The sequence below is a fragment of the Hyla sarda genome, chromosome 11, assembly GCF_029499605.1.
Source record: "Hyla sarda isolate aHylSar1 chromosome 11, aHylSar1.hap1, whole genome shotgun sequence".
Classification (NCBI taxonomy): domain Eukaryota; kingdom Metazoa; phylum Chordata; class Amphibia; order Anura; family Hylidae; genus Hyla; species Hyla sarda.
In genome coordinates, this window is record NC_079199.1 from 7,577,720 (window position 1) to 7,598,589 (window position 20,870).

The window sequence follows — 20,870 nt, forward strand, 5'->3', positions numbered from 1 at the left end:
CTGCTCTTTATGTCAGGGATCAGAAGCAATTAGTAAGTAGTGACCAAAAACATTCACTTTCTAGGACAGTAATCAGTGACTGATTACAATTAACGCTGGTAAGTGGGTCAGCGGAATGTCTATGAAGAGACCTAGTGGTCTCTTGGCTTTATCAACCTTCGAGGTCAGAAGTTTTATGTCACCATTTCCCTCTTCTTGCCTCGTCCTCTGCCGCTTGTCTTTTTGCCCTCTACAGGAACGATTCCACCAAGATCATACCTTCTATGGTGTCTGAACTTCTTTCTACCTCTAAAAGGGCCATTACAGTGTTTATTCAGGGGTCATATATGTATACAGTGACCCCCCCCCCGACCTACGATGGCCCCGACATACGATCATTTCAGCATACGATCACTCTCAGAGTCCATCGCATGTTGAAGGCAGCACCACCATGCTTTTGTATGTCGGGGCCATCGCATAAACGGCTATCCGGCAGCGCAGACTGCTTCAGCTGCCACCGGATAGCCATTTAAGGTGCCCCGTGTGGTCCGCTGACAATCACTTACCTGTCCTCAGGACTTCGGCGTGTCCTCTTCGGGATCCCCTGCATCATCAGCGCTCTCCATCGTCGTCATCACGTCGCTGCGCACGCCGTCCCATCATCCAATAGAAGCGGCGTGCGTAGCGACGTGATGGCGGCGACGGAGAGCGAGGATGCCGGGGAAGCAGAGGCCTTGCCGGAGCGTCGGGGACACCTCGGGGACGCTGCAACAGTGATGGAAGGCGACATCCAGGGCAGCTATGACGAGCAGTGACGGTCCGGAGCGGCGGGGACATGTGAGTATAACCTCCAATACCAGTGGTCTTCAACCTGCGGACCTCCAGATGTTGCAAAACTACAACTCCCAGCATGCCCGGACAGCCGTTGGCTGTCCGGGCATGCTGGGTGTTGTAGTTTTGCAACATCTGGAGGTCTGCAGGTTGTAGACCACTGTCCTATACTTTACATTGCACGGATCCCTCAACATACGATGGTTTCAACAAACGATGGTCCATTTGGAACGGATTACCATCGTATGTTGAGGGACCACTGTAATATAATACAGACATATTCCTGAGTATTGTCTATTTAATATAGTGTACTTTCTACGGAATGGTGTAGGCTACCATAGGTTGAAACCCACCCAATAGGGCACAAGAATCATATTTAGGAGCCTAGAAAATTGGCCTAGTAAGATGGGCAGCGACAGAGTGACCTATGTAGACTTTAACTAGTAACTATTATTCCCTTTAAGATATACGGGTATGATACTGGTCTCTCTCTACTGCCTTCTTTTGTGAGGGGGAAAAAAATAAAAAACCTGCTTTTTTATGGGGACATTGGAAACACTGACCACTGACCCCCATCTATAGCTAGCAATAATCCACACATATACGCTGGATCATATAAATCCATGACAAATCTGTTCAAAGAACTGCATAAACCTTACAGCCAGAGTGGAGTGAATATACAGTACAAATCTCCAAAACCAAATCTTAAAGGGGTACTGCGGTGATAACCTTTTTTTCTTTTAAATCAACTGGTGGCAGAAAGTTAAACATATTTGTAAATTACTTCTATTAAAAAATCTTAATCCTTCCTGTACTTATTAGCTGCTGAATACTACAGAGGATCAAGACTACAGTTTTCTCTGCTGACGTTATTATAATAACACTTTATTTATTGTTGTCCTTAGTGGGATTTGAACCCAAGTCCCCAGCACTGCAAGGCAGCAGTGCTAACCACTGAGCCACCATGCTGCCCTTAGCATACATCTGCTATGCATGGTTGCTAAAATGGACAGAGATGTCAGCAGAGAGCACTGTGTTCGTGATGTCATCAGTGTTCCAAAAAGAAAGGAATTTCCTCTGTAGCATTCAACAGCTAATAAGTACTGGAAGGATTAAGATTTTTTTAATAGAAGTAATTTACAAATATGTTTAACTTTCTGCCACCAGTTGATTTAAAAGAAAAATGGTTTTCACCAGAGTACCCCTTTAAGGCATTACTGTTATTTAAACTTTTTAAATATCATCCTGAAATGTCAAAAATTTTGATTAGGCCGGAGACCTGCTGTGATCATAACCAAATGCAGTGCGCTTCACTCCCTGGACAGCTGCCAGACCCGACTGATGCGCTCCATTATAATCTATGGTGCGTATCAGTTTGATCTGAGGGTGGCCGGAGAGTGCACTTGACCCGGTTAGAATTCACAATTGCAGAAAGTCTTAGGACTGAGACCTGGTGCAATATAAATTTTTGACATGTGAAAAACACTTTAACGGCAGTCCTTTCGCTTTGTCAATAAAAAGTTCTGCTTTCCAAGTGATCAGGTTTGCTGGAAAAGTCTGATATGACTTTTTACAGGAAATCAGAGCACTTGGAAAGTAGAACAACTATTTCTAGACAGAATACGGTAATTCATCTACCAATGCTTCAGAGTTGACAATTTGTACTGTATATTCCCTCACCAGCACTTACATCTAAGGTTACATTCAGACCACATTTTGTTCCTTCTGTTGGACTTTATGTGGTCGACCACAGTTTGAAAGTCCCCCAAAGGCACCATATATGTTTAGAAAATGGACCGTACATAGTCATGCTCAGCCCATTCAAGTCTATGGGGCCCATCAGCAACATGTTGGGCTTTAACCAGTCTTCCCTTTTTGACAAGATACCAAAGTGTAGCCCTAACACAAAATGGGACTAAATGAAGCCTTACTGTACAGTGATCCCTCAACTTACAATGGTCTCAACATACAATAGTTTCAACATACAGTGGTCTTTTCTGGACCATTGTAACTTGAAACCAGACTCAACATACAATATACAGACAGTCCAGATCTGTGAAACGTGTCACAACTGGAGGAACTGACCAATCAGAATGGGCATTCACTGGTAAATCACCTCTATTACTGAAGTGCATGCACTGACTGGCTGTCTGGTAGCGCCCCCTACCGTACAGGGAGGAACTACAAGTTTTGTACTACTCCTTACCTGTGCCAGGGTTAGCTGCTCCTTTTGGACACCAAGTAAGGGTGGCTCCATTTTGGACACTTGGTGTACTGTATAGGACCCTGAAGAAGCTCCTGTCCTCTACATAAACCATTGTTTCCCAACCAGGGTGCCTCCAGCTGTTGCAAAACTACAACTCCCAGCATGCCCGGACAGCCGTTGGCTGTCCGGGCATGCTGGGAGTTGTAGTTTTGCAACAGCTGGAGGCACCCTGGTTGGGAAACTCTGACATAGACAATGATTACAGCTCCCAGCAGATCTTTATTACTTTTATATGTAAGGATTTGCTTTATCTATATTAGTTATCTACTTATTTTTCTTTAATCCTCACTTTTCCTATTTTTGGATAACATTTTGGTGGCTTCAGAACCAATTACCAGGTTTCCATAGAGTTATGGTCTCAACATACAATGGTCTCAACATACAAATGGTCGTCCTGAAACCAATTAATATTTTAACTTGAGGGACCACTGTAATTTAATTACATGATTGTCATATTTAGTTGCAATTAGGAAAAGGACAAATAAACTGGTGGTAAAGGAGTAGTCCAGTGGTGAACAACGTATCCCCTATCCTAAGGATAGGGGATAAGTTTGACATCCCGGGGGGTCCGACCGCTGGGGCCCCCTGCGATCTCCTGTACGGAGCCCCGACAGCCCGCAGGAAGGGGGCGTGTTGACCTCCACACGAAGCGGCGACCAACACGCCCCCTCAATACAACCCTATGGCAGAGCCGAAGCACTGCCTTCGGCAATCTCCGGCTCTGCCATAGAGATGTATTGAGGGGGCGTGTCGGCCGCCGCTTCGTGCGGAGGTCGACACCCGCTATCTGGCCGGAGAGCCGGGGCCCCGTACAGAGAGATCGCAGGGGGCCCCAGCGGTCGGACCCCCCGCGATCTCAAACTTATCCCCTATCCTTAGGATAGGGGATACGTTTTTCACCACTGGACTACCCCTTTAAGTGTCTCGGGAATCATCATTTGTCAGTAAAGCTAAGTTCACAACTTTGATGCATTTGCTTTTTAGGCCACAACTAGAATTGGATGAGCACAAGTCCTTCATTATGCCGGACCGTCCTTTAGGTTCTATAGAATACATTAAAATAAACACCATGCTGTGCAGAGTATAGACTGTATATGAATAAACATGCAAAACAATGAAGTACGAAGAAAAGAGATTAAAAAAAGGTTTCTCTAAAGCATATTTCTTAAAAGATTCCACAATATGGTTCATTGTAATTTCATAATTCTCTAATAAATACTAAATAGCGTTGGAGGTTTCATTTTATTAAAGATTTTTTTTTATTTTTATATTAAACCAAGAACAGGTAATGGGATGGGAATTGTAAAGTGAAGCAAAGCAATAAATACTAAAAGGAGAAAGGAACCTGAAGAATTCTATTATCTGTAGTGACAATTCCTCATCAAAGCGAGTGGGAGGTCTGTACATTATTTACATACACACATTAGGATCATTAGAGTGACAATGCTAAAAGGGGCTAAACAAAACCCTGCAAATGTCATGCAGAATTCCTAGACCAAACATTTGCCGTGACAAACAAAACACCACCGTCCACTCGTGAATGTAAACTAATAAAAGACAGGAGCCGCTGCAGCTCTTCTTGTATTCGCTTTAATAAGGAATTCGTTGGACAGGAAGGGTTTAGGTTAGGACTTTGCTGAGGAGACGCTGTCACAGTGCCGCATCACATGCTGTTTCCAAACGAATGCAACTTAGGCTCAGGTTCAGACTACGGAATTTCCGCCGGAATTTTCGCTTTGAAATTTCCGGCAGAAATTCCGCTTACTATAACGCGTAGTGTAGTGAATGGTTTTCCATTCACAAATTCACACTTCGGAATTTGTGAAGCGGAAAATCCGGATGAAAAATCCACTAGAAAATTTCCGCCTGAAGAAAGGGGTTGCTCTTTCTTCAGGCGGAAATCCTAGCGGAACACATAGCAGTCTATAGGAGACTGCAGTGTCCGCGCGGTCCTAGCGCCAACTAATTCAGTCGGCGCAGGCGGAAGTCGGAATCTCCGGCCGGAAATTTTCTGCCCGGAGATTCCGTAGTCTGAACCTAGCCTTAATGGTCAGATAAGGGATGGTTGATGGCTGCCACTGACTATGACCACTAACATTTGCAGTTACAAGTGACAAAAGTTGCAAAAAAAAAAAAAAAATTGCACTTGTGAAAAAGTTGGACTAAATTTATCTATCAATCTAATAACAAGATATTTGGAGAAGCAGATGCCAGACAACCCTGGCACCATTTATCCAGGGTGAATAACAATAAGATTGGACACGAACCAGATATATAGGAGCATTAAAGGGGTTATCCAGGAAAAAACTTTTTTCTATATATATATCAACTGGCTCCAGAAAGTTAAACAGATTTGTAAATTACTTCTATTAAAAAAATCTTAATCCTTTTAGTACTTATGAGCTTCTGAAGTTAAGGTTGTTCTTTTCTGTCTAAGTTCTCTCTGATGACACGTGTCTCGGGAAACGCCCAGTTTAGAAGAGGTTTGCTATGGGGATTTGCTTCTAAACTGGGCGTTTCCCGAGACACGTGTCATTAGAGATTACTTAGACAGAAAAGAACAACCTTAACTTCAGAAGCTCATAAGTACTGAAAGGATTAAGATTTTTGAATAGAAGTAATTTACAAATCTGTTTAACTTTCTGAAGCCAGTTGATATATATATAAAAAAAAAGTTTTTTCCTGGATAACCCCTTTAAAGGATAGGGGATAAGATGTCTGATCGCGGGGGTCCCGCCACTGGGGATCCCTGCAATATAGCATGCGGCACCCACCTGTTTCTGCTCCGGAAGCACTGGAGGGTCTGGGTCCCGACCACTGGAACGTAAGTCTGTGATATCACGCCTACGCCCCCGTGTGTGCGTGACGCCCCCTCCCATAGACTTGCATTGAGGGGACAGGGCGTGACGTCACACGGGGGCAGAGTTGTGACGTCACGGACTTCCGTTCCGGTGGTCGAAACAGGTAACAGGTGGGTGCCGCATGCTATATTGCGGGGGCCCCCAGAGGTGGGACCCCCGCGATCAGACATCTTATCCACTATCCCTTGGATAGGGGATAAGATGTCTAGGGGTAGAGTACCCCTTTAAAAAGAATATACAATCCCTAGGAATGTCTGCAACGATGTGATTAAGAAAGACGAACAGATTACTAAACTCATGGCAACAAGGGCAGGTTTAACATGTAGAAAACATATGCCAGTTTTTGTCTCGCCTCACAACTCTACATTTACAATGACAGTACTTTTTAAAAAGTTTCTTTTCTTTTCTACTTTTTTGCAAATCAAACATCACAACACAAATTAGTCCTGGGGGAAAACTAAGTTCAATCTCTTTTATACAATTTATTTAAGCCCTGTACAATTAAAAAGGCCCTTTCTGAAGGGAGCTACAAAAGCAGCATGAAGTCTTGTTGCCTTAGCCTGAGGCTCTGATCTGGTCCCTCCACCTGCACTCTCCGGGAAGTTGTGGCTTGGCAAACTTTCCAATGTTGAGTTTTTACTGGTTTATACTAAGCCCCCTCCCTCCCCTTACTATCCCCTTCACCATTTCCCCCTTTCTAAGCACTTACAGAGCTTTCAATAATTAAAGGCAAAAACCTTAATATATAGTTTACCGGGGATGCACTGACACGCAACTTGAAAACGACGGATCATTTCAACGTGAAGGGGAAAAATAAATACATTTATTTTTAAAAATATTTTTGTTCACTGATGAAGACTGAAGCGCAGATGAACACATCTGTCAATGGTAAATACAGTACTTGTCAAGTGTCTTTTGCCCTTTTTTTGTGTTTTTTTTTTTTTTTTTTTTTTTAAACCTTCAAAAGACTTTGGGAAGCTTTGATGTTTTAAAAGAAATTATTTTGCACAATACCCTCTCATCTACAGTCCAGTCTGTAGAATCTGTAAAATGATAAAAAAAAAAGAATAAAGTCGTCTGAATAGCTTTGAACCTGCAGTATATAGCAGGGAGTGGGAGGGGAGGTATGCTTGGTATTAGCATAACAACTCAGGTGCTTCCAGAGTCTTTTTTTTTTTTTTTTTGATCAATTAAGTGGAAAAAAGAAATACAATAAAGAATAAAAAAAAACAATTTACACAGGTTAGGGAGTGAAGCAGTTTAGTTATCCAGTGGCTCCATATCCAAACTCCACTGTGGCCCCCAGACTACATTATCCTCTCAACTATTCTACCTTCATTTAGGAGAAATGGATTTTTAAAGCCACGCTGCCAATAAATATAAACACTATTAAAAAAAAATTATAGAAAAAAAAAATACTCTTCCCATAAAAATTCATCCTAATATACATTTATACACAACTGTACAAAGAAATAGCTTATGTTTTTACAACTTTTTTTTTTTTTTTTTTGAAAATAATGACATTTTATTTTTTTCTTTTAATACGTCGTTATAAATATTTTGTCAAAATATATGATCATATTGTCAAAACAATTTTTGCACATAGAAGACATAAATAAGGTCAAGGTGAAAGTTAGTTTTTTTGTATTATTTTGTATTTTTTGAAGAAGTCTTTCTGATGACAAGCAGTCTGTTTTTTTTTTGTTTGTTGGGGGGGTTAACGGCACCCACACCCCTCTACCACCATCTCCTGATAGTTTTTAAGGACGACTTTGTCGTATTCGTCCAAATAGAGCATGGAAATGGCGCTCAGTTCTGTGGGAACACAGCACGCTTTGGGAATGCTTGAGTTAACTGAGTTAACCAGAGTCTGCACTATAGCGTGGTTGGTTGAGTTCAGGTGGTCAGCCAGGGGAAACGGGCAATCACCATGGCAGTAAAAAGCCTGATATCCAGGTGGTGCCACAATCCAATCATTCCAGCCAACGTCACTGAAATCCACGTACAGAGCATGTCTCCGACAATTTTTGTTTTTTTTCCGGGCTCTCTGCGGTTTAGGACTTCTTTTAGACCTCCTGGTCAGTGCATGTCCCCTGCCATCATGGCTAAATGTAATAAGAAGCGGCCTCATCTCTGACCAGTTGGCATTCTCTTGAGGCAATAACGATCGACTAATCCTGACATGCTTCCCCTGATAAGTTTTAGTCTGGTTGAGATGAATGACCTCAACAGCAAGCCCATGGTTAATTCCCTTGTCTTGGGTCCACCTCATAATTGCCGGGCTTACGTCAAAACTTTCCCACCGAGTCACATTATGATGGATTAGTCTGGTGTCCAGTAGCCTAGTGATCATCTGTCCGGCTGCCGTAAGAGGCTTCATAACTTCATATATATTTATTCTGTGAAAGCCTTCTTCCCATCCTGGGCCGTTCTCGATTTGTTCTCTGTAAAGTCTTAGCTCAGCTGAAGAAATCACCTCATTCTCAGGAATGCTGCTGAGATTGAAGTAAAAGCGGACGCTGGTGTTTTCTGCTGTGCCTGGTACGTTCTCCAAGTGTTCTAGCAAAACGGGAAAAAAAAATAGAAGAGGAGAGTGAATACTTGTAGGATACATGTTAAGACAACAGATCTACATGGACTCAAGAACCCCCCCTGCTTCAGCTCAAGCACTGGAGAAGGACACAGCCATAATTCTAGATGTTTAGCCTTTTGTGATGCACACAACGCAAGACCTTCTAGTTCCATGTTCAAAATCACTTGGCAGCTGAGATCACATACAAGTTTTTTTTTTCTCGTAACCTGAAGTGTATTGCTTGGGATATCCAGCGATTTTGAAAACATAGAGCATGCCTTGTTGATCATATTACAGAAAGGGGGGGAAAAGCAAATTCCAGCACAGTAATGATGCTGTGGATTAATAACTCAGATTTACTTTGGGAGAGAAACATCCGCTAGGAAACATTTGGGTCAGATTACAAGGCTTCATTGAACAAATCTTACAAACACACGGCTGTAGCGTTAAATACACTAAGTGTATTTTAAGTATTAAAACTAGTGGAAAAAACAGAGAGTTGCGCCTTTGCCTTTGATGAGTTGGGGGATACATAAAGTGGTTTATAAAATCCTCAAAAGGGCCCCGTGTCATAAACTCAACATAAATATGCATTCATTTATTTTTCTTGATCTTGCAGGGTCGGATCAATGTGCTATTTGTAGAACATGGGATTTAATGCTTAATCCCAACGTAAAAATTGATCCTAAATGCATATTGCAATATTTATTTTATATATATATATATATCTTGTAGTCATCCCACTACCTTCAGTTGGGGCTCAGGGCAGACAATGGAGATAGGGCTTATTCTGTATCATCCTAGAAAAGTCTGGTGCAACCTGTAGCACTCCAGTCATTGTGAAATTACAAGTCCCAAAGGAGAGAATGTGACTTGTAGTTCCTCAAGAGCTAAGAATGACAGCCTGCCTATCCACGATACATTTCTGTAAATCTATGTGGTGTCCTCTCCCTTTTACACGGCCATTTATATAATACCAATAAATGAACACTCAGCATTTCAGTTGCACCTAACACGTAATAAGCTTATCTGGCTTAGAAGAACATTATTGTATATACTTTGGATTTTCTAAAGAACATTTAATTCCTCTCTCTCAGAGACACAGGTGTTTTATTTTCTGTCCAGACTCCTTGGCATTACACTGGCCAACATGCAGAAAGAGCGTTTGCAGGTGTTTGGAATGAAATACAGATTTTTTCCTTATACTGCCACAGATATAATAGAGGCTGATATAGGTTTGGAACAGACTTCTGCATTGTAACTACCTGATCATTTCATGTACAAGTAGAAGATACAATTATAACAAAAGGAGTGACCAGGGGAGCCAGTTTGGGGATCACAAAATAGAACATTTTCTTAAAATAACAGGTTGAACTTGATTGAACCTTGGCCTTTTTACAGCCTTTTTTTCAATAACTATAGTCGAGGGTCTAATAAAAGCTTAAGGTGAATAACTAAACGCATGGAAACTTGGAGATGCTCCATTCACAAAGTTAAATTAACACTACTGTGCAAATGTATAATGGAAATTAAGGGGGGATGGGAAGCAATTCTAAACAAACAGGGGACAATAGAAGGTGTTACCAAGACGTTAAATGAGAATAGGTAACAACATGAGAATATTATTGGCAGAGACAGACTAGAGAGGCCATCTCAAAACGATATGGACTGAAGTATGGTGCATGGCTCGTGCAAAATTCTGCCATTTCACTGAATACATAAAGGTCAGTCTGGGGTAAAGTAGGCAGGACATGTGCAAATAAGAGGTAGTATGAGTATGGATACACAACACATGATCTTTAGGGGTCCAGCCTGATATATAATAGATACTGACACTCACCTTCATGGTGGAAGCTCCTCACGGTATTGGCACGGCTGGTAGGTCTCTCAGGATATTCCAGACTGATTTCCTGAAGCTCGTCCTCTTCCTCTGCTGACTGTAGTCGGTACAAGTCCCGCATATAAGCGGGCACCACCACGTCCTTACTGGGTTGGGGCCGCTTGCGGAGGCCAAACATCTGCAGCAGCGTTGCCTCAAAGTCTCGCAAGAGCTCATGGCTCTGAGTGGACCTCCTTCCACCCGCCTGGCCCTGAATCTCAGCCACTTTCTTCTTTCCGGTCTCAGGGATCAAACTAGCATGGCTAGTGCCTCCTAGCAGGACTTGGCATAATAAAATGACCATCAGCATTCGGTTACCAGGAATCATGGTGTCTCTGGGGTGCAGAACACAATACATACAAAATAAATAGGGAGGCTTGGAAAAGGAAACTTCTAAATCAAGTGGTAAAGACAAATAGAAGAGGAGCAGCAGCAGCCCCGCAGTACACAGTGTCCCGGGGCAGGAGGAGGGCTTCCTATCATGTCGTGGTCTAACTTGTTTACTGGCAAATAGCTCATTATCAGATAGCCACCATCCTGCTAATCTGTGTGCGTCTCTGGGACTATCAGCACAATTATCTCAAGCCTGGCTTCTGGCAGAACAAACAGCTAGCCCAGGCAATGCAATGCAATCTCACTGTCTCTGCATAGAAAGAGACCTGCAATCAACCAGTCATTACCAAAAAAAAAAGGGAAAAACAAATCTATACATAGCTACATACATACATACCAATCAAAAAGCCCACAGCATCAGAAGCCTTTGCTAGGGCATCCACAGATATCTGCCAGATGACAACAACATGCCTTGCACTCTCTAGCAATGCCAGTCTTCAACATAAGGATTTATCCCTGCTTGAGCACTGTACAAGTCCTGGAATTCCATGCCACTACAAGAGACTGAATTCTTTCTGTCAATGCAACCCCTTCTTATCTCAACCAGTGCACTCAGGATCAGCCCTGGACTACAATCTCCCTTCAGCAGCAGCAGCTCACACCAGGGATGTCCAGCAGTCTGAACAGCTGATGTGCCTACTCTACATCACACAACAGATGGGAGGAATCACCTTCTCACTTACAGCTGGGATCCAGTGGTGATCATCCCCTGCCATGCTTGGATTGCAACACATCCCACTACAATTGTATCTCCTCAGCTGATCTTTAAGGTTGATGCATTAGGGGGGAAAGAGTGACATAGAAGGTAAAGACAAGAACCCCCAAAAATAACAAAATAAAACAAAAAAAAGTCAAAATATTAAAGTCTACTCACTGACAGAAAACAAGGCATAGAAAAACAGTCCATGATTCTTGACAGCCAATCCTGGACAAAGGTGTGGAGAAGCTCAGGGGCACAGAGGCAGAGTGCAGATCGGGATGATATTATGAGAATGGAGCTGGCTCCTAAAATGAATAAGAGACTCCAGCCAGACAGTCTGTTTTTCTTCCAGCCCCCCTCCAGAGTCACGTGGTGCAAATCACTCCGGGAACCTGTCAATCAAGTCTCCCCTTCCAGCCCACCGGGCGTCCTATATAAGAAGACTCAGCCCCTTGATCCTGTGAACTTGCTGGATAGAGCAGGAAGGATTCGGAGGAGGAATCAGCTGGTCCTGGCTTCACCCTGCACCTAGTCCTACAACTATGATGGTGCAATGATCGTAACAAGCGATTGTACTGGGGGTCGTCATTGTTTACAGATTGTCCCGATTAGTCAAACTGGACACAACATTCAGTAAACACCAGTATACACCAGCGCTGGATACATCGATAAACCAGTATACACCAGCGCTGGATACATTGATAAACCAGTATATACCAGCGCTGGATACATTGCTAAACCAGTAAACACCAGCGCTGGATACATCGATAAACCAGTATACACCAGCGCTGGATACATTGATGAACCAGTATACACCAGCGCTGGATACATCGATAAACCAGTAAACACCAGCGCTGGATACATCGATAAACCAGTATACACCAGCGCTGGATACATTGATGAACCAGTATACACCAGCGCTGGATACATCGATAAACCAGTAAACACCAGCGCTGGATACATTGATAAACCAGTATACACCAGCGCTGGATACATTGATAAACCAGTAAACACCAGCGCTGGATACATTGATAAACCAGTATACACCAGTGCAGGATACATTGTTACATTGAGTATACAACAGTACTGGATACATTGTTACATTGAGTATACAACAGTACTGGATACATTGTTACATTGAGTATACACCAGCACTGGATACATTGTTACATTGAGTATACACCAGCACTGGATACATTGTTACATTGAGTATACACCAGCGCAGGATACATTGTTACATTGAGTATACACCAGCACTGGATACATTGTTACATTGAGTATACAACAGCACTGGATACATTGTTAGATTGAGTATACACCAGCACTGGATACATTGTTACATTGAGTATACACCAGCACTGGATACATTGTTACATTGAGTATACACCAGTGCAGAATACATTGTTACATGTATTTAGTCCGTATTTATAAAATGTTTGTTTACTAGATAAAATAAAACACAAGACCCCCAAATAATGAAGAATGCTGCGATTACTCCTGGCATGCATAGACTGCGATCAGCTTATGTGACCAGGCTGTTAAGGGTTAATTGACCCATTGAGGACATGAAAGGAGACAGGCAGCAGTCAGGGAAGGAGACAGAACACCTCATTCACCTAGGCTATTAGCATTCTTATAGTCTATTTGGAGTATTACACATCCCACCCATTCCTACACAAATGTCTGTGCACATCCACACCCTGGCAGGACCCCCAGCCAGTGCAACACACAGGGGGACAGTATACTGGCTGAAGTGGCTACTGGAAATACATGTGCCATGCCTAGAGCCAACAAGACAAAATTATCAGGAACCTTTTACAATAAAAGAATACAAAAATAAGTAAAATAATATATTTTCATATACAGTCATGGCCGTAAATGTTGGCACCCCTGAAATTTTTCTAGAAAATGAAGTATTTTTCACAGGAAAGGATTGCAGTAGCACTTGTTTTGCTATATACATGGTTATTCCCTTTGTGTGTATTGGAACTAAACCAAAAAAAAAGGGAGGAAAAAAAGCAAATTGGACATAATGTCACCAAACTCCAAAAATGTGCTGGACAAAACTACTGGTACCCTTAACTTAATATTTGGTTGCACACCCTTTGGACAAAATAACAGAAATCAGTGGTTTCCTATAACCATCAATAAGCTTCTTACACCTCTCAGCCGGAATGTTGGACCACTCTTCCTATAACCATCAATAAGCTTCTTACACCTCTCAGCCGGGATGTTGGACCACTCTTCCTATAACCATCAATAAGCTTCTTACACTTCTCAGCCGGGATGTTGGACCACTCTTCCTTTACAAACTGCTCTAGGTCTCTTATTGGAAGGCGCCTTTTCCCAACAGTAATTATAAGATCTCTCCCCAGGTGATCTGGACTCATTGCTGACACTTCAGAACTCTCCAGCGCTTTGTTGCCATCCATTTCTTGTGCTTTTTGACGTATGTTTGGGGTCATTGTCCTGCTGGAAGACCCAAGATCTCGGACACAAACACAGCTTTCTGACACTGGGCTGTACAAAGCCACCCAAAATCCATTGGTAATCTTCAGATTTCATGATGTCTTGTACACATTCAAGGCCCCCAGTGCCAGAGGCAGCAAAACACCCAAAACATCACTGACCTCCCCCATATGTCACTGTAGGTACTGTGTTCTTTTCTTTGTAGGCCTCATTCCATTTTCAATAAACAGTAGAATGATGGGTTTTACCAAAAAGCTCTATCTTATTCTCATCTGTCCACAAGACTTTTTCCCAGTAGGATTTTGGTTACTCAAGTTCATTTTGGGAAAATGTAGTCGTGTTTTTTTATGTATCTGTGTCAGCAGTGGGGTCCTCCCGGATCTCCTCCATAGCGGGGTCCTCCTGGGTCTCCTCCATAGTGGGGTCCTCCCGGATCTCCTCCATAGTGGGGTCCTCCTGGTTCTCCTCCATAGCGTTTCATTTCATTTAAATGTGGACGGATAGTTCGCGCTGACACTGATGCTCCCTGAGCCTGCAGGACAGCTTGAGTATATTTGGAACTTGTTTGGGGCTGCTTATCCACCATCCGGACTATCCTGCGTTGACACCTTTCATCAATTTTTCTCTTCCGTCCACGCCCAGGGAGATTAGCTACAGAGCCATGGGTTGTAAACTTCTTGATAATGTTGCGCACTGTGGACAAAGACAAATCTAGATCTCTGGAGATGGACTTGTAACCTTGAGATTGTTGATATTTTTCCACAATTTTGGTTCTCAAGTCCTCACAGTTCTCTTCTCCTCTTTCTGTTGTCCATGCTTAATGTGACACACACAGACACACAATGCAAAGACTAAGTGAACTTCTCTCCTTTTTATTTGCTTTCAGGTGTGATTTTTATATTGCCCACACCTGTTACTTGCCCCAGGTGAGTTTAAAGGAGCTTGAAACAATCTTATTTATCCAAAATTTTGAAAGGGTGCCAATAATTTTGGCCAGCCCATTTTTGGAGTTTGGTGACATTATGTCCAATTTGCTTTTTTCCTCCCTTTTTTGGATTAGTTCCAATACACACAAAGGGAATAAACATGTGTATGAGTATAGCAAAACATGTGTTACTGCAATCCTTTTCTGTGAGAAAAATTTCAGTGGTGCCAACATTTATGCACATGACTATAAATCTATCTAAAGAAAACACAGTAGGGTGCCTTCACCTCATCTTCCTCAGTTTCCCCCAACCTGTGGCTCTCCAGTTGTTACTTCTCTATGCATAAAATGTAAAAGATTTTTTTTAAATATATATATATATATATATATATATATATATATATATATATATATAAAGAATAGCACAGTTTTCTTGCAAAACTACAACTCCCACTATGCTGTTCACTGAATGCTGTGGAATGAGTCCTAGGCATGCTGAGAGTTGCAGTTTTGCAACAACTGTAGGGCCACAGGCTGGAGAATATAATATTATGATTTTGTAACTGACAATAATAACAAACTAAAATCATAAAATAATCTGGTTATGTATAACAACACATGTATTTTAATACTATCCAGCTGCAGCAAACTACAACTCTCAACATGCCCATGTGACTGTCAAGGCATGCTGTTGGCAAACACTACTCTGAAAGTAACCATACACAATAACATTTATAAAAATTGACAATTTCAACCAAACCCATTGTTGGGTAATATATAACAACAAGGTCAGATGTCAGACCACCATCGGTGGAAATAAAGGGGACCATGTTTAAAGGAAAACTATCATCTGTTACCAATACACTGGGTTATAGTATGGGTGAACAGGAGGCCGATGAGGGGTTAAAGGGGTACTCCGGTGAAAACCTTTTTTTCTTTTAAATCAACTGGTGGCAGAAAGTTTAACATATTTGTAAATTACTTCTATTAAAAAATCGTAATCCTTCCTGTACTTATTAGCTGCTGAATACTACAGAGGAAATTCTTTTCTTTTTGGAATGCTTTCTGTTGACATCACGAGCACTGCTGTGACTGGTATACCTGATTGCAAATCAGAAGAGTACATCCACACCATACCAGTGCCAGCCGTCTGCTGCTTTGCTGTCGAGTTATTATAATAATAATAACGCTTTAGTTATTGTTGTCCTTAGTGGGATTTGAACCCAAGTCCCCAGCACTGTAAGGCAGCAGTGCTAACCACTGAGCCACTATGCTGCCCTTAGCATACATCTGCTATGCATGGTTGCTAAAATGGACAGAGATGTCAGCAGAAAGCACTGTGCTCGTGATGTCATCAGTGTTCCAAAAAGAAAGGAATTTCCTCTGTAGCATTCAGCAGCTACCCCTTTAATGGGTTAAATACATACCTGCACTCTGGACATCTGTCCCTCTGAAGATTGGCATCCATTTTCAGTGAATTGCGCGCTGGAGGCCGGCCTGGCGGCACAATTTGAATATTCATTGTCACAGATCATGTAATCACTCAGTCGGCGTAGCGCTCACATGACCCGCAATAATGAATATTCATATTGAGCCAGCAAGCCCGCCCCCAGCGCACACTTCACTGAAGATGGATGCCAATCTTCGGAGGGACAGATGTCCAGAGTGCAGGTATGTATTTAACCCATTAACCCCTCATCGGCCTCCTGTTCCCCCACACTATAACCCTGTGTACTGGGTTTAGCGTGGGTAAACAGATGACAGTTTTCCTTTTAAATTTTCGTCCAATAGTCTGTAAGGAATGCTTTTAGAATATTTCCACAAAGATTGTCCATCCAGTGCCTGGAATCGGTGATCACGTGTGGCCAGTATAAACAACGAATGGCCATGGTTCACCAGATGATCATTTTATTTATTTTTATTAATTTACATAGCACCAACAAATTTCACAGCAATGTGCGGATATTTTGATCAATCACATTGGTCCCTGTCCCTAATGGTGCTCACAAACAGAACTCCAAATCAGTTAGGGTCAGTTTATTTATTTTTTGAGTGTGAGCTACCAGTGGAAACCCATACAAACACAGGGAGAACATACAAACTCCATGCAGATGTTGCCTTTGGTTGAATGTGAACCCAGAATCTCAGCACTGCAAGGCAACAGTGCTAACCACCAAGCCAGCGTGCTGATCATCTGACCACAGAGCCACCATGCTGATCATCGGATCATTGTGCTGATCACTTGACCACAGAGCCACCCACCATGCTGATCATCTGACCACCGAGCCACCGTGCTGATCATCTGACCATTGTGCTGATCACCTGACCTCAGAGCCACCCACCATGCTGATCATCTGACCACCGAGCCACCGTGCTGATCATCTGACCATTGTGCTGATCACCTGACCTCAGAGCCACCCACCATGCTGATCATCTGACCACCGAGCCACCGTGCTGATCATCTGACCATTGTGCTGATCACCTGACCCCTAATTTTGTCTTATGACTGGCCACCTTCATTTCTTATAACTTGTAGGCCTATATTGTTACTGATCACTGTTTTTCCATTTCTCATTAATTTTACCTGTTCAAGTTTAATATTCTAGAACAATGTTTGCCAACATGTGGCTGAAGCAAAACTACAACTCCCAGCATGCCTTGATAGGCTCCAGCCATTCCTTATCTATTCAGTGTACGGGGAGTTCACAGTACAAGCCTTTGATGTGGAAGGAAGTGGGGTAGGTAGTGCAGCATGAGATTACTGGAAACATGGCATCCAGGGTTGGCCATTTGTTAAATCAGAAGTCCATGGCTTGTTCTTTACAATAAGATTCCGCATTAGGAGTCTCTCCATTTCTCACCTTCCATTGCCTTCTCCTTCCCTCTCACCATTACTCTAAAGAGTCTGGGACTCCTATGTCTGTGTATTTCCATACCACCACCACCTTAATATAATTTTTAATTCTAGGAGACATTACAATTCATGACAGGTTAGAGCACTTGCATTTTAGGAGTTTAATGGCATTCCGCCCGTATTTCCACAACATTTGAAGACAGGTCTTAAAATTTTGCGGAATGTGGAATTTGTGCAGCAGAAGGTTCCATGCCATGGTATAGTGAAATCTCATTAAACATAATTGGCCTTAAATTTCGGCAGAATGTCCGGCTGAATTTTTCTGTGGAATTCTGCATGGAAATTCCGCCATGTGAACATAGCCTTAGGGCCAGGCTAGACTAGGCCAGAGGCTGGTGCAGCTGTTTTATGCATTGAGTTCTGCAACAAGGCAGCTCATGGAGAACCTACAGAACCTTAACACAAACCTCTGTGACTCAAGTACTCAGCTAAAATTATTATAAACCCAAGGAGCCTCCATGACTGTCTGTGTTTTGTATATAACGGGAAAGCTTTTATACTATGAATAGATGGGTCGTGTGTGCACACAGTAGAGCATAGAAACATAGAATGTGTTGGCAGATAAGAGCCCTTTGGTCCATCTAGTCTTCACAATATTCTAAATACTATTAATAGTCCTTGGGGGAGATTTATCAAAACCTGTGCAGAGGAAGAGTGGTGCAGTTGCCCATAGCAACCAATCAGATTGCATCTTTCATTTTCCACAGGCCTCTTTAGAGGCCTGTGGAAAATGAAAGAAGCAATCTGATTGGTTGCTATGGGCAACTGCACCACTCTTCCTCTGCACAGGTTTTGATAAATCTCCCCCCTTGTCCCTACCTTATATAAAGGATAGTCTTATGCCTATCTCTATCTTATATGAAGAATGGGGAGATTTATCAAAACCCGTCCAGAGGAAAAGTTGCTGAGTTGCCCATAGCAACCAATCAGATCACTGCTTTCATTTTTCAGAGGCCTTTTTTAAAATGAAAGAAGAAATCTGATTGGTTGCTATGGGCAACTCGGCAACTTTTCCTCTGGACAGGTTTTGATAAATCTCCCCCAATATCCTTATGCCTGTCCCTATCTCATATGAAGGAAAGCCTTATGCCTATTGCACGCATGCTTAAAGGGGTTCTCCGGTGGAAAACTTTTTTTTTTTTTTTTAAATCATTTGGTGCCAGAAAGTTAAACAGATTTGTTAATTACTTCTATTAAAAAATCTTAATCATTCCAGTACTTATTAGCTGCTGAATACTACAGAGGAAATTATTTTCTTTTTGGAACACAGTGCTCTCTGCTGACATCACGACCACAGTGCTCTCTGCTGACATCTCTGTCCAGAGTAGGAGAAAATCCCCATAGATTACATATGCTGCCCTGGACAGTTCCTAAAATGGACAGAGATGTCAGCAGAGAGCACTGTGGTCCTGATGTCAGCAGAGAGCTCTGTGTTCCAAAAAGAAAATAATTTCCTCTGTAGTATTCAGCAGCTAATAAGTACTGGAAGGATTAAGATTTTTTAATAGAAGTAATTTACAAATCTGTTTAACTTTCTGGCACCAGTTGATTAAAAAAAAAAAAAAAGTTTTCCACCGGAGTACCCCTTTAAACTACTTCACTGTATTTGCTGCTGCCGCTTTTGCAGGAAGACTATTCCATGCATCCACTACTCTCTCAGTAAAGTAATACTTCCTCATATTACTGCAGAAACCTTTGCCCCCCTAATTTACAACAATGTCCTCTTGTGGTAGTTTTTTTTTTTTATTTATTTTTTTAAATCTCCTCTCCTCCTTTATTGTTTTATGCTGCAATCCATGGACTAGTTTAGTATCTTCTCTGAACTCTCCCCAATGTATCTATATCCTTCTGGATATACGGCCTCCAGTACTGAGCACAATATTCCAGGTGAGGTCTCACCAGTGTCTTGTACAGCGGCATGAGCACTTACCTCTACTGCTAATACCTCTCCCTATACACCCAGGAGCACTTACCTCTACTGCTAATACCTCTCCCTATACACCCAGGAGCACTTACCTCTACTGATAATACCTCTCCCTATACACCCAGGAGCACTTACCTCTACTGATAATACCTTTCCCTATACACCCAGGAGCACTTACCTCTACTGCTAATACCTCTCCCTATACACCCAGGAGCTCTTACCTCTACTGCTAATACCTCTCTCTATACACCCATGAGCACTTCCAGCTTTATACAGCTTATACCTCTCCCTATACACCCAAACATTCTGCTAGCGTTTCCTGCTGCTCTATGACATTGTCTGCCTACCTTTAAGTCTTCTGAAATAATGACTCCTAAATCCCTCTCCTCAGATACTGAGTTTATAACTGTATCACATATTCTATACTCTGCCCTTGGGTTTGTACGCCCAACCAGTGTTTCCCAACCAGTGTGCCTCCAGCTGGTGCTAAACTACAACTCCCAGCATTCCCGGACAGCTTTTGGCTAGGTCTCCAGGTGAACTACACCTTACCAAGGTTCTAAGGTAGTCTGTGCTATAGTCTACATTGGCATTGGTTGTTTCAGCACTGTAATCCTGGCTTGAATCCAACCAGGAAATCTGTAGTGTTCCTCCCATGACTTTTCTCTGGAAATGATGATTTTATCCTATACACACATATCTATGTTCACAGTCATCCAAAGAAATTGTCAGGTATGTGTTTGAAATACTACACGGAAATGAGATGGTCAGCTTAAATTGGAGAAAGAAACTGATAGCATCCTCTATGCAGAAATGTACTATAGCAACATATAAAGGAGTATAAAAGTGTTCCTCAAATGTTGGTAAACTACACCTCCCATCATGCCCTGACAGTGAACCCATCCTCTGTATAAGAAATGTACTACAGTCTACTCCAACCGGTTGCTCTCTAGATATTGTAAAGTTACAACTCCCATCATTCCCTGACAGCTGAAGGCTGTGGAATGCATCTTGTTAGATGTTAGGTGAGGAACAATTTACATCAAAATCCACAGACTAAAACCTCTGCCAAATGGTTGAACCGGTGAAAAGTATTCCCCAACCTGGGGCTTCCGTTGTTGGGACATGATGGAAGTTGTAGTTTTGCAACAGCTGGA

At 42.3% G+C, this 20,870-nt stretch overlaps 1 protein-coding gene across 12 annotated transcripts in view; it reads right to left on the minus strand.

Moving 5' to 3' along the window:
- Positions 1 to 20,870, minus strand: part of BMP4 (bone morphogenetic protein 4) — a 449,922-nt gene that overhangs the window by 131,304 nt on the left and 297,748 nt on the right. For 4 of the 12 annotated variants that reach the window (XM_056545994.1, XM_056545993.1, XM_056545992.1 and 1 more), the window contains 2 exons: positions 10,350 to 10,723; positions 6,637 to 8,496 (listed from right to left, as the gene is read on the minus strand). The exons of 6 other annotated variants lie outside the window; for them this stretch is intronic. In XM_056545994.1, coding sequence (XP_056401969.1) covers positions 7,655 to 8,496; positions 10,350 to 10,716 — 1,209 coding nt within the window. In that variant the 5' untranslated portion in view covers positions 10,717 to 10,723 and the 3' untranslated portion in view covers positions 6,637 to 7,654. Of the gene's footprint in view, positions 1 to 6,636; positions 8,497 to 10,349; positions 10,724 to 11,118; positions 11,614 to 11,655; positions 12,019 to 20,870 lie in introns of those variants that run through there. 2 more of the 12 variants (XM_056545995.1, XM_056545996.1) reach the window with 2 other exon arrangements.